General features: G+C 43.7%; 1 protein-coding gene and 1 long non-coding RNA gene across 2 annotated transcripts in view; one reads left to right on the top strand and one right to left on the bottom strand.

The window, feature by feature from the left end:
* Nucleotides 1-721: 721 nt before the first annotated feature.
* LOC142768652 (uncharacterized) lies at nucleotides 722-9691 on the bottom strand. Its single transcript, XR_012885377.1, has 4 exons — nucleotides 9616-9691; nucleotides 8604-8794; nucleotides 6216-6278; nucleotides 722-1182 (listed from the first exon to the last, which is right to left on the bottom strand). It is a non-coding gene; the product is annotated as an uncharacterized LOC142768652 (long non-coding RNA).
* A 733-nt stretch (nucleotides 9692-10424) lies between these two features.
* Nucleotides 10425-18195, top strand: part of LOC142768651 (uncharacterized) — a 78769-nt gene continuing 70998 nt past the window's right edge. Inside the window, exon 1 of the mRNA XM_075870667.1 lies at nucleotides 10425-10695. Within this exon, the coding sequence (XP_075726782.1) occupies nucleotides 10552-10695 (144 nt within the window). The 5' untranslated portion in view covers nucleotides 10425-10551. The remainder of the gene's footprint in view (nucleotides 10696-18195) is intronic.

Below are 18195 nucleotides of genomic sequence, written 5' to 3'. Positions count from 1 at the left end.
GCAATGTAATTGTGACCGATGCATCTCTGTCAGAAAAAGTCATTAGATACCGAAAAACGTACAAGCCCTGCATTTGCTATGTGTACGAGGCCAGTATGGATTATATTTGAACAAAATTGCGTACTTTTTAGCGGCATATCCCTGGGCGAAACCATCATCCCAGTTTTACCACATGCGACCTACTTGACAGTGTCAAGGTTCAGAAGTGCTTGTTTGCAATGGGAAATAGTTATTATATAATTAGATAAATTTCAAGATTTCTAGCAATAAAGCATTTCTAGAGTAAGCAGTGGTGTGTCTGGCCAGTTAGAAGTTGCTCATACCAGATTCTCCTGTGCAGTTCTACTACTAAATTATAAATTAAACAATTCTGGAATCGAGGCATCTTTTTCTGCCTTTTTCGCACCGAAATCGAAACAACTGAACATTTTTTTGAATTTTTTGTCGTCATTATTCTCAAATATTTTCAAATGCCTCATTGCAGACTTCAAAAATAGTAGTAAATATTACAGTACTTTTATGACTTCGTGGCACTTCATTAGGTTACTGCCACAGCGACGTATGCTCTACTATGTTTGACTACATCAAGGCAACAAAAAGATGACCACGTTAGTTTATCTGTAGTTTTTCAGATTCTTAGTTTATAATTCGTAGTTATTTCTATGAGGAAACAGAGATGGATTAATTGCTTGATCAGCAACCATATTTATTTTTTGCAGTTCTATCTCTAAAATAAATTTTCAGATCGTTTTTTTTTCTTACTCCAATATCCTGCCACCCGATTCTTGGCCCATCTCCCTTTGTGGGTGGGCGCCATTCATATGAGGTCATCATCATCATCAGTTACAGTAGCAGCGACACCAACTTTGCCCATCTGGTGTTTTCTTCCTCAACGTATAGGTATCAACCACCTAGTAATGAGTCACTACTGATAATGCAACGGAGAGGTGATGAGTATTGCCAGTCTTGGTTGAACCAGAATGAAGCGTACGTTGAAGAGCGTGGCAAGCCTTCGGAGCACAGTCAGCGCTGCCAAGCAGTCATCTTGCATGGCGAGGTGCCAGGTGATCCCGTGTACGCACAAAACGGTTATTCGAGTTTCAGTTGACATTACATCTGCTAAGCATGCACGTGTAGTCATGCATTAGTTTCTACAACCGGTGCCGTTCTCTTCATTGCTGTCTGCAAATGAGAAAGGAGTGACAAGTTGTGAATCATCTGGGAATTATGACACCGTCAATCATTTATGTTCCCACACGTCGCGAAGCATTTGGAGATACATGCTAAGGCTGTGCTGGCTGCTAACAACCCAAGTCGACAAGAAATGTTGTGGATAGGATGGGGGCTTCTATACTGTACACAAAAATATTCGGTCCAGTAGCTAACAACAAATGATAGGTTCAACGCGAATGCTTAATCGCGGCTACGGTCAAATGCACCCGCACTGCTGCTCAGAATTTTATTAGCACCTGCCAGTTCTTGAACTATATCGAGCGTGCCTTGTTTTACTGTTCACCCATCACACATGAACACAAGCCTTTCATGCTCTGCACGTCGTGTGTCTAGCTAGGCATCCGCGAATGTGTGTCTCGCCTTGTCGCTGTCGAAATCCCCGAAACAGCACGGTCACCTTCTCCTCTAATGCGGTACATCATGCGGTCGCGTAAGCCCAACGTTCAATGCACAGTGGAGGCGCGTTGAGTATAAAGCAAGAATTAGGAAGGAAAGGAAACCCAAATATGTTAACTAGTCTGGTATGCTACCCTACACATGAGAAAGAGGGCGGGAGATGGAAGAGCTTTAAATCTGAAGGAAGACAGAGAGACGAGTGAGCACGCACACCCAATGTTTCACTTCATGCTCATCGTAACGCATCAACTTTAAAAACACTCGTGAGAGTATGTTGCCATCGAGAGAGTTACATTGCATACAGAGCACACCCCCCCCCCCCACCCCCCTGGCAGGTTTAGCACCGAACTGTTGGAGCTCTCTGTGAGAGACATTCTTTATACGACCCTTGAACCGCCACGCGTATTAGTCACGCGCAGCAATTTTGCGACGTTTGAGCACCTGAAGCTCTTTATATTGGCGCTTGAAGGTATTATAAGCCGTCGCTAACACGACAGACCATTGGAAACGTCGCTACATAGCGGCACGACGAAGACGCAGGTTTTGAGAAGAACCAGCACAGCAACACAGAACACGGAAGCGAGGGCGCTTCCGGGCGTCACTGCAAGTCGGCATCGCGATGACAACACTGAGATCGTCGGCGCTTTGGTTATAAACGCATCGCCACTCAGCGCCTTTGAAAGTACCTAGGCAATCACTGAACACGGTAAAATACTCACGATGTTGCACGGTTCAGAGCGCCCCGTTGAGATTTTGTATGCTGTTGGCACTCGACGTAAAATACCTTTTGCGTGACAAAGTCTTTTTATTTACCGCTCATAAAAGTTTTACCGCTCATGAAAGTATTTACCGCTCATAAAAGACATCCTGTTTCTAGTGCGTATTTGAAACACTTGGTGCATGAAAACGTTTCGAATTTGCTATGCACCCACTTTACGTGACCTTAAGGTGACCATTACGTGACCTTAAGGCGAAGTAGCGTGTGTGCCTTTTGTAGTGGGGTACCAGCTTTCAACCACAGAGCCCTTATGATAATCACATATTTTACGCCCGTTGGCAATCTACGCGTGTACCACGCATTATACTGCAATATTTGATGTTACATTGTGAAGAATGTATACCGCACGCGTGTGTTTACGAAGAATGAAAGCTAGTTTCACTGCACTTCCAAATATAGTAAGTTCTTTTCACTGTTTTTACAAGCAGAGGCGTGGTCATGAGGTAGAACATCCGCTCTCCACGAAAACGACCTGGTTTGATTCCCACTCGGACCCAAACAACCCTGCTTCGGTCCCCACTATGCTGGAGGATCTTTATCTTTTATTTGTTTTGTTCACATTGTTCTTGATTTTTCAGTCATGCATAAGTAGATGATTTTTCACTCGCAACCAGTGACGCCGACGTCAATCCTGACACTAGAATTTTTGCGAAACGAGCTCTTTAAAGGGGTACTGACACAAAACATTGGCCTTGCGTTTTTCTGATGAGATGTGTTGCTAGAGGCTTGTTATACATAACATAACACATTGTTTGCTGCAGCACAGGTTAGATAATTATTCACAGGCCTATCATTATCGATCAATTTCAATTTCGGTTTGAGAGCGCTCCAAAAACTCGGTACAACTGCCACCACCTAGCCTGTGCAGCTCTTGGCCACGTCGACACACTGAACCGTGACACACTTCCGCTGGGACCGCCTAAAGAATAACTTTCGAATAGGGAACGGGAATGCAATGTCGTACGACACAAAACTTTTTAAGCATGTGCCACGAACATGCACTCGGAAGCAGCCGCCGAGAAATCGAGACTGCGGGAACAAACGTGGCAAAAGAAAAAAAGAAAAATGGCAGCTATGGCGTCATCATAACTTGTTTAGTTGACTGCAGCGTGGTGACGTGAGGGAAGTAGAGGGTGCCTTAAGGGCCCCCTTCGAGGGTGTCGATAGCACGATGGAGTCGATTGCGCACGCAAACTGAAATTTTTTTCGTAAATACCTTCCCAGCTATATTCGCTGTTGATATTTTGCAGGTAATTAAAGAAGGCTCATTGGAATTGATCCCATAGGCTATCTAGGCTGCGAAACTTTGTGTAAGTGCCCCTTAACACTATCCCGTTAAAATACAAAATCAATCGCGGTCCATAGAAACAGGGTGCTAAGATTTTGTTCAAAGTTTTGACTGTATGCTAAACATCTTGCTTCGGCCTTTATTCGCGAGAATGACTTAGGTGCCGGTCAAGTCATGCAAGGTGAGCTCTGATTGCGTGGCTATTCTCTGTCATTATCAGCGACGTCAATGTCACTGTCATTGAACTACGCAAAGAACTCTGAAGCCGCCAGCAAATGTTGGTGGCTACACCACAACGTTCTGCCCTTTCTTGTTTCAACGTTGCAAGTACTTGGGACTACTTTCCTTAATACCCGAGCGGTTTGAGACCAAGCTTCGCCTTTCACGTGAACCACGTCTCCAGGTAGGAGTGCTCTCAGCTGTTGTCCGGACGAGCTCTACTGCCGCGTTTTTCGCTGGAAGCTTCGGCTGCAGGGTGAAGCCGGAGCATCTAGAGTGTAGAAGCCTGCCCTGCAGAAGTTTCGGTGGCTAATTGCCATTCTGTAATGCATCAGAGTGGTTGCCAAGTAAACCAAGCCGGAAACCTTCATGTGGTGTCACAATTTTCTTAAGAAGCCGCTTTATAATCCAGACACCCTTTTTTACAAGCCTGCTGCAACGTGGAAACAAAAAGTTATACGTTTCAAATTGTGCCAACTTGAGAACGTGAGAAATTGGAGACTTGCAAACTGGGGGCCGCTGTCCGTGCAGACTTCCTTTAAGATTCCGTACCTGGCAAAGATGGCTGTCAACATGTCGACGACCACAGTTGCCGATGTTTCCGCGACCTTTTCAACATCTGGAAAGCTCGGGTAGGCATCAAAACAGCAAGGTACGTGGCTACAGCATGACAAAAAGATGTACGCCCACTCGCTACCAAGGGTGAACAGGAGGATTTCGTAGCAACAGGAGCTCACCCGGCTGTTCGCAAGCATAGGTTTTACAGACCGCACAATTGCCTACAACGCGATCAATGTTGAAGTTAAAACCAGACCAAAATATTGAATGCTGCGCACTAGCTTCGCACTCATTTAAACCAAAATGGTCCTCGTGAATGCGGCTTAGCATTTCTGGGCGCTATTTCTTCGGTATAACTACTTTACTGTCATTTCGAAGAAATCCGTCGACAACTGAGAGTTCCGAGGTTAATGGCTTGAATATTCCTTTGACGTCTTTTTTGAATACAGGCTTTCTACTGCCGAACGTACCTGAAGATTGTTATATGTTCACCGAGACAATAGCAGCTCGATTCTTTAACTCACGAGGAATGAGAAAACAGCAACTGCGTGTACCTGAATGTCGTCGAAATCTACCGTGTCTTCACACTATGATTATGGAGCCCTGGACAGCACCTGATCAAGAAATATTGCTTTGCCTGCTACAAACTGTAGAACATAGTAGTATAATAACAGACGAAGAAAATATTGTTGAAATCTTGGGGGTATGTTCCCTATGTCTTTGGAAGAAATAGCTATGAATGATTTGTGATTACTCTGAATCTCGATTTTCTTACTATGCACAAACTGGTGTTACTTCTCACAATCGTATGCTATACCCGTGGCTTTCTGTATTTGCGAATAACGCTTTTAGGATTTGGTCATTGCTCGGTAAGTGTACTCGATAGGACGCCAGTCACTAGAGTGTCACTGGGCCAGTGCAGCTCCTATGCTATCCTAAGACGCGTCTGTCATTATCTTTGTTTTGCAAGGTTGCATATAGCGAAGAGCGAAGCAGTGCGCAGTGCTTCGCAGACTGTGTGCCCTTACTAACCGTGCTTTTCGGTCCAGTCAAATACGGCATCCTTTTGTATCAGGCTTTGAAGAAGCTCCGTGTTGTCCGCGAAAGTGAGCAGATACTTTGCAAAATAGTTAATTACTCCGAGCATACGTTGTACGGCAAGCTTATCACTAAGTACGCGCATCTTGCCCAAACAGTCTACAAGGGCTAGATTTGGACCAATTCCCAGTGAGCTGATAACATCACCCGAGTAAGCCTGCACTTCAAACTGGCACTGTACTCCAAACTGGCCTGCACTCCAAACTGGCCTGTTGTATGTTAGCCTTACACATTGTGGTACACATAGAGTGGCTAGGTGAGTACCACGGTCTTGCTTGATGATCCCCTTGTGACAATATCATCAATGTATACTCTAACTCTCGGTAAAGGGTCGAACATCTCACTAAGTCTTTTCATGAAGACTTTTGGGGTAGAAGGAATGCCTAAAGAAGTCTAAGGAATCGATGGTGCCCGAACGGCGTAGTGAGCATGCAAATCTTTACGGTAGGTTCATTAGGTGGAAATTGGTGAAAACCTCTGTTAGCATCTAGTTGACTGAAGGAATCGTCACCAGGAAGCTCCGCCTTAATATCTTCCCGTTGCGGCATCTGGTAGTGTCCACGTTTCAAGCGTACAAGAAAGGCGTCTTTGATACATTCATACTCTAAGGCTACCGTCAGTTTTTACAATAACGAATGGGCTTACCCTATCGGTAGGTTCATCCACTTTGTAGACAATCATCCCCGATTCCCTGTGCACCAGCCCTTTCTGCAATGAATCCCGTATGGCAAAATGAAGACGAAACGGGACCTGGGTCACTGAAACTGCATCATCACACAATACCATACGACAGTGCCACTTCACGCGGCCAGGGCCTTCAAAAAGCTGGCTGAATTTTGGCTCCAACAAATTATTTCTTCAGTGGTCACGGAATCAAGAGTATGAGAAGAAAGTGCCAAGGATTGAGCCAGTTTAAGACCTAGTATACTCATGCCGCTTCAAAGCAAATCAGTCTGCAAGGCACCAGTGATTGCTGGTCGTTACCAGTTCAGTTCTCAATTCATAGTGTACGATATTGTTTCCGCTATAAGACCGTTAAACAGAATTGCTTACTCTGAGAGGTGGCTTCATTCGGAATATGTAGTACACCAAGAGGGGTAATAAAGTGGCTTAGGAACCATTGGGCACTTGGCATACAACTTCCTGCAGTCAGTCTCGGGCTTCAACAACCTAATCTGTTTTCAGGATTCCGCCCTCGGTGACTTACTAGATTACAATAACCTTATTATTATGCACTTCATCGACTACATGTATACTTACTTCAACAAATGGCAAGACGATTTAAATAATTTCGGCCTGCGCAGGCACGGGATTATTTGCCAAAAGAGAACACATCTTAGGCTCATGACTTTGATGGCACTAGCTGCACTGTACCGGAGCTTTGTCTCCTTGAGTGCGATGTAGGTAAGCTTTTTCGGTAGCGTCCATTTTTGCTTCGTTACCTTGACAAGCTTAGGTTTGCTTGCTGGTCAGCTTTACTGCTTTGCACATTTGTTTATACTTCTGGAACATCCAGTCCTTACGCATGGCATTTTTTTTCTCTATTCGGTGTTCTAGGTGCCCAATATATTTGGTTGAAAACCATCGAGTCAGAAAGCGAACCAAAATTACACTACTTTGCTCGCTTGCGCAGGTCGCTTATAAAATGCCCCACTGGTTTGGCTTCATCTTGCATCTTTCTTCAGCTGACTTATCTTTCGGAGATTTCGTTGTTTGTTTGTTTTTGCTGTGCACAATACTGTTCAAGTTTTGTAACCGAAATCTGCAAGTCTTGCTTGTTGTTGCCTTTATCTAACGTAAAGTTATTGAAGACTCCTAATGCGTCTTCTCCAGAAGCAGTCAAAAGCCTGGCTGCCTTAGCAGCTTCTATAGGTGTGGTTGGTGGTTCTCTTCCTTGTAGAAACAATTTGAACTTTTGCTTTATAAGTTCCAAATTCTTCTGAACATTTTGTCAGGCATAGTTGATCCAATGGTTCACGTAGTTTTATCATTGTCAGCTCAGTCGAAGTGACGTAGTAGCGCCTACCCTGGGTCCCGATTCTAACACCATGTATCAGCCACACGCAGGCTGATGAGAGTTAAGGATCAACAATGCAGCAGTAAGCCACAATGCTTGTCGGGTTTATTGTTACCGCTTATATTAGCCTTCTTCGATCGTATATATATATATATATATATATATATATATATATATATATATATATATATATATATATATATATATATATATATATATATATATATATATATATCCAAGCGTATCACTCGTGTCGTGATTTGCAGTATGGTGCGCACCGATCGAAGAAGGCTAATATAAGCGGCAACAATAAACCCGACAAGCATTGTGGCTTACTGCTGCATTGTTGATCCTTAAATCTGATCAGCCTGCGTGTGGCTGATACATGGTGTTAGAATCGGAATCCAGGGCCTTAGCGAGCAAACTTGGCAGCAGTGTTATACATATATATATATAAATATATATATATATATATATATATATATGCAGGGTGGTTGAGTGGCCGTAGCGTTGCAAGTAGTCAAGTAGATCCTCCGTGAGCGGTCACAACGTCGTTTATTTCGACGTTTCGGCCTAGAGTCTGGCCTTCATCAGGATTCATCTAATGAAGGCCAGACTCTAAACCAAAATGTCAAAATAAACCACGTTGTGACCACTCATGGAGGATCTACTTGACTATATATATATATATATATATATATATATATATATATATATATATATATATATATATATATATATATATATATATATATATATATATATATATATATATATATATATATATATATATAGCGTTAATAAATTAAATGAATAATAAAATACTCCTAAGGTGCATTTGATTCCGATCATGCACTTTAGAACCCAACCTCACATGAAGTATGTGACGTAAGCACGCGTGGTAGTTTATATTGTGAAATTGCGAAGTTGTCTTTCGCACAACTCAAATAGTGAGCTCAAATATTGTTTACTACGCAGGATGACTCGAGTTTCATTAAACTTCGTAGCTTACCAACCTCTGGCGAAACCCTTGGGTCAACTAGCAAGTGGTACGAAAAGGTGAAGTTCACGCCCCAGCACGACTCGGTATGTATATTACGTTGAAACGCAGCGTCACGTTAAGGTTGATTGACAAAGTTTGGGAACGTCTTCAAAATTCAGGTATCTTCGTTCACTTTTCGGTGTTTCACTGAGGACTGAAGTCCACCTATGCAAGAGAAGTGTTGGGATTATTTGCCAACGACACTCTTAGAGCTTTCTAAACTCAATTTCAAGCGTTCATTCTCCGCACTAAGTGCCCTTTAGAATAATCAGCACCATAAAGAATAGCTCAGAACGAGTGCCCTACAACACTGCTGCCAGGTTTGCTCGCTAAAGCCACATCTATAATGATCAAAATCAGCCTGTGCACTCTAGCGCATTGCCCGGTCGCGCGCGCTGTCTTCGTTCTCTCTTTCATATTATGCTCACTCCCCGTGAATACGCTCCCAGCTGATTATCTAGTTGGATTGTTGGTAACATATCTAAATAAGGAAAGAAGTGCTATGACCAAGCAATTCAAGCCAAGTGAAGCTAAAGCCAACAATGAAGCCTTAGGTCAGGAAGACCAGGCTAATGAAGCCATGTAAGGTAATCACCAAGATAATAAAAACCATTTATTGAACAAGATGGTAAATATGAATTCAATATTTAAAATAAGGCTAATTAGAACATTACTCGCAAAAATGTTGCTAATTAGTAACAAATTTCTTTTTATAACACAGAATAGAAGCTTTAAATAGGCCTGATGTAACTGTTGACAGTGTTAAGTAAAATATTTTCAATTCAGGAACAACTATTTCATATCAAGTCATTCAGGACATTGAAAATTATATTATATAAGCCGAACAGAGATAGGCAGTACTACCCAAGAATGGCAAACAATAAAAACAGCACACAATTAGGATAGAAACTCAAGCGTTCTGCTTTTGCGCCAGCTCTTCTACAGCGCTACGCCTGGTCTCGAAAATATGCGTCATATCTGCTCACCTTCGATTATGCTTGCAGGGCTGACTGTGTAAGTTTAAACAGAGCTATAGACCTTTCACCTATACTTCTATGTAACAGGCTGCATGCGAAGTTGACGTCATTTGTGATTCAAGTGTGGGTCCATTTTTATGGCAGTCTATTGAAGATTCATTTGCATTCCTATGCTTTAGCAAGCTATATTTAAGCGTTGATACACCCGTAGAAATACGCTAAAGAAAGTTGCGTGTGATGTTCACATGATCGCATTGTATAGGGCATCCAGATTGAATAATTCCGATGTCAGTACTCTAACGTTAGTCCTGACATTACGTCAAACCAAAATTTTCTCATCAAATTTCAGTGCAGTTGACGTTCTTTCCAAGCCAGCGACATTCACACGTTTTCTAATTTTACAAAACAACATATATCAATCTTTTAACGCTTCACTCAAACCCGAACAATGCAGCATTCACAATTACTCTGCGACTGTTTCGCGTAAAATTGACTTCCACAAGCAATGGTATCCGCCAAATTTTTGTCAGCCTCAATTTTGTGTACAGCGTGATGAAACCTACTCGATTATTTTGTTTACAATTATTTTAAAAAGTCCTCTTCGGTTTAATGTTCGCGCTCAGCTTTTAAGACCACCAAAAGCGACACAATAAAATTGATTGTATGCTGCGATTACCTTTTTAGACATGCACTGGCAGCTGATGGAAAATGCGAAAGTTATTTTGGTGAAACATCAGGAAGATAGATCAGCGTGACGACTCTATTTCAGCAAACCCCAAACTATGCAGTCATAGTTTAAAGAACAGGTTCGATGAAACTGTATATATATATGTGTTTCTGGCAAGGACGAGTTTTCTTCAGTGATCTAGCACATTGTGAATTTTGTCTTCATATTCTCAAGAAAACATTACTGAGAGAACATTGCCTTTTTTTACTTATTTCAAGATGAAGCATTTCACTGTTGGCGCAATACCAGGAGGTATAGTTCTTCTGTTATATTTTTCAGTTGGTTCCTACTTCAGCGAAAGTTCTGGCCATGTTCCCGATGGTACACTTTATAGAGGACGTACGTATCTTAATCTTATCGAGGTAAGTACCTTTAAATTTATTTTACCAATCTTCTTCACAGAACCATAAATGTGCAAGTCAACTACTAGCAGATGGGAATGCTCACGCAAAGGATATTCACTGAAAGATAAACGTGCACTGGAGCGAACATGATACACATCACAAAACACGACAAGTAAATTGCTAATGTCTCCAAGACAGAAGTTGTTTACTCACTTACAGTGTAGTTCTAACACTTCTGAGTGAAAATTGACGGATAACAAAAACAATGGAAAAAGGTTAAGAGCGGTGCCTTTTGGGGTGGGGTAACGTATTATGCTAGGCGAGCCATAACAAATTAGGAAGAGGTAGAAATGAAATCGAGAAGTATTTATAACTGATATTTGTGTTCACATGACACGGTAAAGGTGAACCTGAGCTAGCCAAGTGAGGCGTAAGAGACACATCATGTAGTGATTAACGAATAAAATGGAATGAAATCGAATGAAACCGAATGTAGGAGAATTCGAAGACTCCAGAAATGTTAGGTGTGGCTATATAAAGAAAGTTATAAAGAAAGTTTATATAAAGAAAGTATATAAGAAAGTATATTTAAAGAAAGTATATAAGAAAGTATATTTAAAGAAAGTTACTGCGGTGAAATGAAATCGGCTTTCGAATAAAACGTGAATTGGAGACCATATGTTTAGGCCTTCATGCTGCAGTGAGCACTAAAATCAGCTTAAAATTCTCAGGATGACGAGGCATTGTTCTTAATGAATATAAAGTGACAAAGAACTCTTTATTTAAAAGCAGATAATTAAGCAGCGTACGCAAATCGCTCATTTTCCGCTCTGCGTGAAAAAGGGGATCGATGAATGAGGTTGAGAGAGAACAAGAATAATAATATAAAAATAGCGAGACATTATTAACAAAGTTTGTCTTTTTTGTCTTCTATGTTTTTGTTATTTCGAGTGGGAGCGTGCGCTGATAGCCTTTTGTTGCCTAGTTTCAAGGTTGAACTCTAAAATGTCGAGCTCCCCGATACTGTCTCAATACGCAAATAAAAGCTTCATCGCACACCTCTGTAGCGTGAGGCAGGCTTGAGGGTCCAAAACATAGTCATTACCTGAATGTTATTCGAGTATTACAATGCGTGAAAATGATCGTAAAGGGCCCGCTCATTGGCATACGCTCAACATTAACCTGACAGACGTTCTACAGTTTCAATAAAGCTACATTTGCTGCACTACTGACTTGGTGCTTTCCATAGGCAGTATCAAGGCGAAGACAGTACTAGAATCTTTTCATATGCCGAGGAATCTCGCATGTGATAATTGTTTTATATTTTAGGTTTATTGAGTGAGGGAAAGCGTTATGATCTGTCGGAATATTTCAGAGTCATTATTTTCTTCATATGGAAGTATTTTAACATACTGCACCGATCAGATTTAGTAAATTAGGCTCGCCTGTAGGTGTGGTATTCGACAGCCTTGCGTGCTGCTTCATCTGCTTTAACAGAGAAAGCTATTATGCGATTCTAACAAGCGCTGTTCTTGGCGCCGTAACTGTCCGCAGCCGTCACCGCTTTCCAAGGCTTCACCACATGGTGATCTTTACATAGAATTTTCTTCTCTATAAACACGTCATTTATGGTTTTAAACAAATAACAACTAATTATTCACAACACAACTCAATTTGCATCAAATATTACCTTCTTGTTACCGAAAGATGGAAGTAACAGTGGCAGATTCATTTTTATCTTCGCAGCAATTTTCATCTGGAAATCAAATGGCAACTTGTGCCAGTTGTTGCTGCGTTGCATGCTCTCTTTCAACGTGGCACTCGAACTGACCACCAGCTCGAGTTATGCCTCCCTAGAAATTCACCACCATCCCATATAATAAAACAACTAAGTTACAACATCTACAATTGACGAACGCTCCATCATGAAGGCCCCATGCGCGAATACCTGCAAACTATATACAGATGCTGCTATCCTACAAGACGGCGGAAGGACATCATTCCTGAGTACTACGCATAATTTTGTTAGTGGCCACCAGCGCTATCTATCTACGGAAGCCACTCCTCTGTGATGGAACTTCAAGCCATCCACGATGCAATCCAGTATGCTACCTCTAAGCTGCCCAAAATTAAGCGGGTTGACGTATACACTGATTACTTAGGAGCTATTAAAGAGCTCAAGAAAGTACACAATGCGATGGAGATCGGCGAGGCGATTCATAAGATGAACCATAATACGGCTCCTTGCGTAAAAGTACATCGAATTCAAGGCCATGTTGCGAACCAACACAACATTGATGATGAGCAGCAGGCACCCTGCTCTCCAGCCATTTTCCTTCCTCCTCAGCCCCTAAACTTACTCCATACCCGTAAAAAGTTTCTTTGGCAGGATATACGTGCTCTCATTCCACCGCGTGTCTGCTCTCTCCTCCCTCACCTTACTAGGGCGGAAGAAGTTGTGCTTAGGAGGTTTCAGGCAGAGGTGACCCTTACACCGGCCGGTATATCGTCAATGAACTGGTCACATTTACGAGTTGGTGATACGTGTCCATATTGTCCCACTCCAGCGATGCAAGCACATACATACCACCTTTTATGGACATGTAAAGTGTTGCAGCCAGAACGCTCTCGTCACCTCGCTCAAGCCGGCCTTCGCTACAGCGACACAGCCAGTTACAACCACTGGATACATGAAAACAGATTCCACAAGACACTACTTCGCTCCATACACAACACCGGCATAACAGCACACATTTTACAAAAATACTATGCCTTAAAGGAAAGTCTTTGTCGCAATAAAAAAAGTATTAACACGTATCTTTTCGTTTCGCGTGAAAGGAACTTTATTGTAGACTTTGTATTTCGTGGTTCATGTTTCATTTTGAGACTCCTTCGTGTTTAGTGCAGTCCTAGTTTCATATAAATGTTTTCTTCGTAGTATCAGGCTGCCTTGAGTGCATCCAATGATCTGTGCCCATTGAGTAAACCACCTCACTCACCACAGTAGTAGCTGAGGTACAGTGTGCCGTGTGTGAGATGGCTGGTGAACCGATTTTGCATTTTAGCTGGTCTTGTTCTTTAAGCCGATTGCGTTGGTTGCCGATTCTTTCGACGAGGTGCGTGAGCTGCGAGAGATTTATTTGGAGTATCGGAATGGCGCCGCTCCCTATCGATCCTTTTGTATGTGAAGTCCCAGCAACCGTAGCGTATTTTCTCTTGGAATAATTGACCTACGGAGGGTGATGCAAGCGTTCGGCTTTCTGTATATGGTACGTCTACCTTTCGTCCTTGTTCTGAAAACAATGTGCTCACACTTCTCGAGGGCCATTCATTAAAGGCCGAAGTATCGGAGTTATGCTTTGATGGTATTTACGCCATCTTGTAAACAGCTCTCTTGTCTTCTGGTGTTGGCAGCCTTGGTCCAAAGTTTGATGACAGCGAACATCGCGGGCCGCACACCTGGCATTTCATCGAAAACTTTAAGCAGATTGATCATGGCCACGTTGAACAGTAGCGGTGAGCTGATTGATCCCGGCGGTGTGCCTCTTTTCAGTAGTGGGAAGCTTTTCCTTCCAACTACTGAAAACTACTGTGGTCCAGATGTCCACATTGGTACGGTCTGTCTGAAAGTTTTCAGCAAAATTGTCTATAGGTGCTCTCTGAAGCCGAACATGCTATCTTGTTTGTCAGACTTAGGGATCATGGTGAACTCCAAGTGCTTCATAATTGCAGGCAGCTCTCCTGTCTCCTAATAATTGTTGTTAGAGCAAATAAGAGGCATGATGGCCTCGTGCGGTCAATGCGTAAGTTTTTTTAACTATCCGGTCCTTGCATGGGCTAATATATTTTTCACAGTTTCGGTGAGACTACGTGAAATTCTGCCGGCGTGATGGGCCTTTCGAGGTTAGGGTTTGCTGTTCCCGCATAATCTTCGGTGTTAATTAACACTATAGCTGGCCCGTCTCCGATATGCTTTTTCTCTAATTTTGATAGATATTGTTCTGACGCGGGATAGTTGTGGAGAAGCTTTTGAAGATGCTGCTTTTGTGTCGCTTTAGAGGATTGCGTGGCTAGAAGAGAGCTTAGCAGCTGCCAGGTTATTCTTGGGACTAAGAGTCTCCTGTAGCTTGTTCCATCGTGCGCGTTCTGCGTGGCCAGTAGGTTCGCTTAACCTTGAGCATGATCGGTGGGTAGAGCAATGTGTTTTTGTAGCTTACGAATTAGTTTTTGCTCTTTCGCTTCTTGAGAACTTCTTTCGTAGCGGCAATAGTTGGAGGAGATGCACGTCGGCTGTAGGCGAAGCGCTGTTGAGCTGTTTGTCTTTATTGTAACGTTCGGCTGTATCTACCACAATCTTGAGATACTCTTCAAAGTTCGTTATAATGGTGTAAACAGTGAATTCATTTCTGGCGAATTTTCATTCCATTAGGCGTGCTATTCAAGTCTTGTTCTCTGCCCTACTGTGTGTTACGCCAAGTTAGAGGACGTGTTGATTGCTATCTAAGGTTTTTTGTAGCACATTCCACTCAGCCCGGGTGATAACCGCTGGGAACGTGAGGTCATGATTGGTGCCCCTGGAGACACTGAACCCTATTTTTGTCTTCTGGAGAGGATCGTACCACAATGTTAGTCTGTAGAGCTGTATGTCATGGGGCACCCCAGAGCGCTTCTTAGTGAAGATATGATAGCCCCATGCCGTGGGCAGGTATTGAAGTCTCCCACTATGAAGAAAGCAAGAAACAGAAGCGAGAAAAAAGAACGCTTTGGCTTGCGCTATTAATAACGCCTGCCTTCTGTCGCTCTCTTTGTCTATTCATCATGACCTTTCACTTTACGGTATTTTGAAGCCTTTAGGAGCATACAATTTTTAATAAGTCGCGTCGGGGAGCCGGCACTTACCAAGCACGTCCGACGGACCAAATCTCAAGTGCAAACGAGGCACGCGCGCTTCTTTCTCTTTATAGGGCGAGAGCCCTCATGCCCTCGACCCAATACACCTATACTCAGTTTCTTACATCACATGCAATGCTAGCGGGACTTCTTGCGGTGCATGCATCCGCATTAAGAAACTGTTCATTTTTCTGTAGCGTTAGCAACACAGGCCGAGCCAAAGCGTTTTCGCGTTGACGGACAGATGCCACGCTGCGCCTGCATGGGCCTCACCAGTTTGCGAATCGCAGAGCAGTGATGTCATAGCCTCAACAGACGAATTCCGATCGTACCCTGTAGCTGGCGCACCTCGAGCCACGCTGCCCACGTTGGTCGTGTCTGCCACGGCACTAAATGCATACAGCGGGTTTTGCCTAATGGCAAACATGGTAAAGCCATGAAGAAGGAGCTAGAAATTGCAACTCGCCGGTGCTGAAGAACAGAGAAGCTTAATTCATCATATCCCGAAGTACTTGCTTGGATATTAGCGGTTTAGCATAGCAACAACCAACCGAAGAAAGCTAAACACGTTCTGGCAACGCCGGGCCTAACGGCTATATTTTTTCAATGCCAGTAAAAACGCAGACTTCTCAACGGGAGCCATCCTTCCACCTTAGTTTAAGGAGTGGTCATTTTGCGATGCTGCATGAAGGGTAGCACTCCTTGCGTCACACGTGCTTCCGAGTGCTTTCCTTCAGAAATGCGGTAGGTGTAGGTGTTTCAGATGTCTAAAACCATACGTCTGCCAAATTTATTTTGTCACGCTCCTTCTTTGTGGCTCGATGCAATGCCACCGCCAACTCATAACGCTCGTGATGGCGCAGCATCGCAGTGATGCGTTCGCATTGATTGTCGGCATAGGGCCACGAACGCAGACGCACTATTTCAAAATACCGTTTTTCGTGCGGAGGCAGTGTGTCCGCCAATATTGTGAATACTATGAATGCAAAATGCCGGACCTCATATCTGTACACAACTGGACAAAAAATCTGTTCATTTGATTTCCGTTGCGAGGCATTGCATGAAGAATTCGCTCCCCCATGACCACAAAGCACGCGGGAAGATTAGACCATGGCCGAGAGCAAATGCTAGAGAAGACGGTGGTGAATGCCTTGATTGGGCGAACCTGGCTGGCGTTGAAATTTGTGAAGGGGGTGCCGAAACAAAGGAAGAAACATCCAGAATTGGAGTGTCACCAGGAGGCCCATTGATTGGCTATTCAATCATTCCAGCGACTGTAGGCGGCGCAGCGGAAGGTTGAAAGAGAGGACCAGAAAGTGATGTCACGGGCATTCACGTTAGCGTCGCAGAGCGGGAAGATGCGTTCATTGGTTTATGACTACTGAGAGACCGAACTGCCTCGCAGCTTTATCACCGTGTGACAGCTTCGGAGCCCGCTTACACGGCACCGCCTGCGTCACTGGAATGACCGAATATAGTGAAACTTAGGGAAAGTACCAGTGCTATACGAAACATCAAGATGGTCTTCATAGAAAATCTGTTTGCATATTTGCATATGTCCGTGACGTATGTGGCACATGAAGAACTTCACACCGGTAAATGCTATCATGCGTCAAAATTCCAAATCAACAGTGCCCACTTAACTCATGGTACGTATAGAAAAATTCTACCGGACTTACGTTACGAAAATGCGGTGGCACTCTGCCTACCACAGTTTCTGCTGGGTTTTTAATGGTGCATGTGGTGTTCTCAATCAAGAAACGAGAAAAAAAATGGCAGCATATCCACAGTGTGAATGTTGAATAGTTCGGCGAAGCATCCGTCCATCCATTCGTTCTTGCTTCCGTCTATCCATGCGTGTGTCTGTGTGGCCGCCCGTGCGCGCATCTGTTCATGAGTGCGCACGTTCATCTGTGCGTCCGTCCCTGCTTTCGTCCTTGCATCCGCTCCTGCATCCGTCCATGCGTCCATCCGTTCGTGCAGCCATGCGTGCGCCCGTCCATGCATCTGTCTGTGTGTGCGTTCGTCCACCTATTCAACCTTCCAAGTACCACCATCTCGCATCTTTTGAACATATTGTTACGTTTGAAAGAGACTGGTAGACGTTGAAAGTAAAGGGGCCATTTGTTAGGTCGAGAGGGGCAGCTTAGAAGCGGCCGACTGGTTAAAGATCCTCCTGATCCTCTTCTTCCTCTCTCGCTCTGGGCGACAAGTGCGTTCACCGTATACGCTTCTTTTTCTTCGTGCATGTACGCAACATTCCTCTCCGCGCCGACGAAGGCCGCCGGACGAGTCAGTCGAGTTGTCGTGGCATGTACAAATTGAGGCGGGCAACACGAACCACTTGAGTTTTGGCAGCTCGTCGACCACTCGCCTTGAGACGAGCTATTACATAGTTGACCTCTGAAAGTCTGTCGACAATGACGAAAGGTCCATCGTAAGTGGCCAAAAACTTTTGGCATAACCTGCGCTTGCGCAACGGAGTCCACAACCACACAAGATCACCACGGCGATAAATCACTTTTCGATGGTGAATGTCATAGCGTGCCTTCGCTTTGCCTTGCGTTGCCGATGTGCGTATTCGAGCTATGCGACGTGCCTCTTCGGCGAGGCAGAGAGTCTCGGTGA

This window comes from Rhipicephalus microplus, chromosome 8 (assembly GCF_043290135.1).
Source record: "Rhipicephalus microplus isolate Deutch F79 chromosome 8, USDA_Rmic, whole genome shotgun sequence".
NCBI lineage: Eukaryota > Metazoa > Arthropoda > Arachnida > Ixodida > Ixodidae > Rhipicephalus > Rhipicephalus microplus.
Note: the sequence above shows the minus strand (reverse complement) of the source record. Positions and strands in the feature narration are given on the sequence as shown.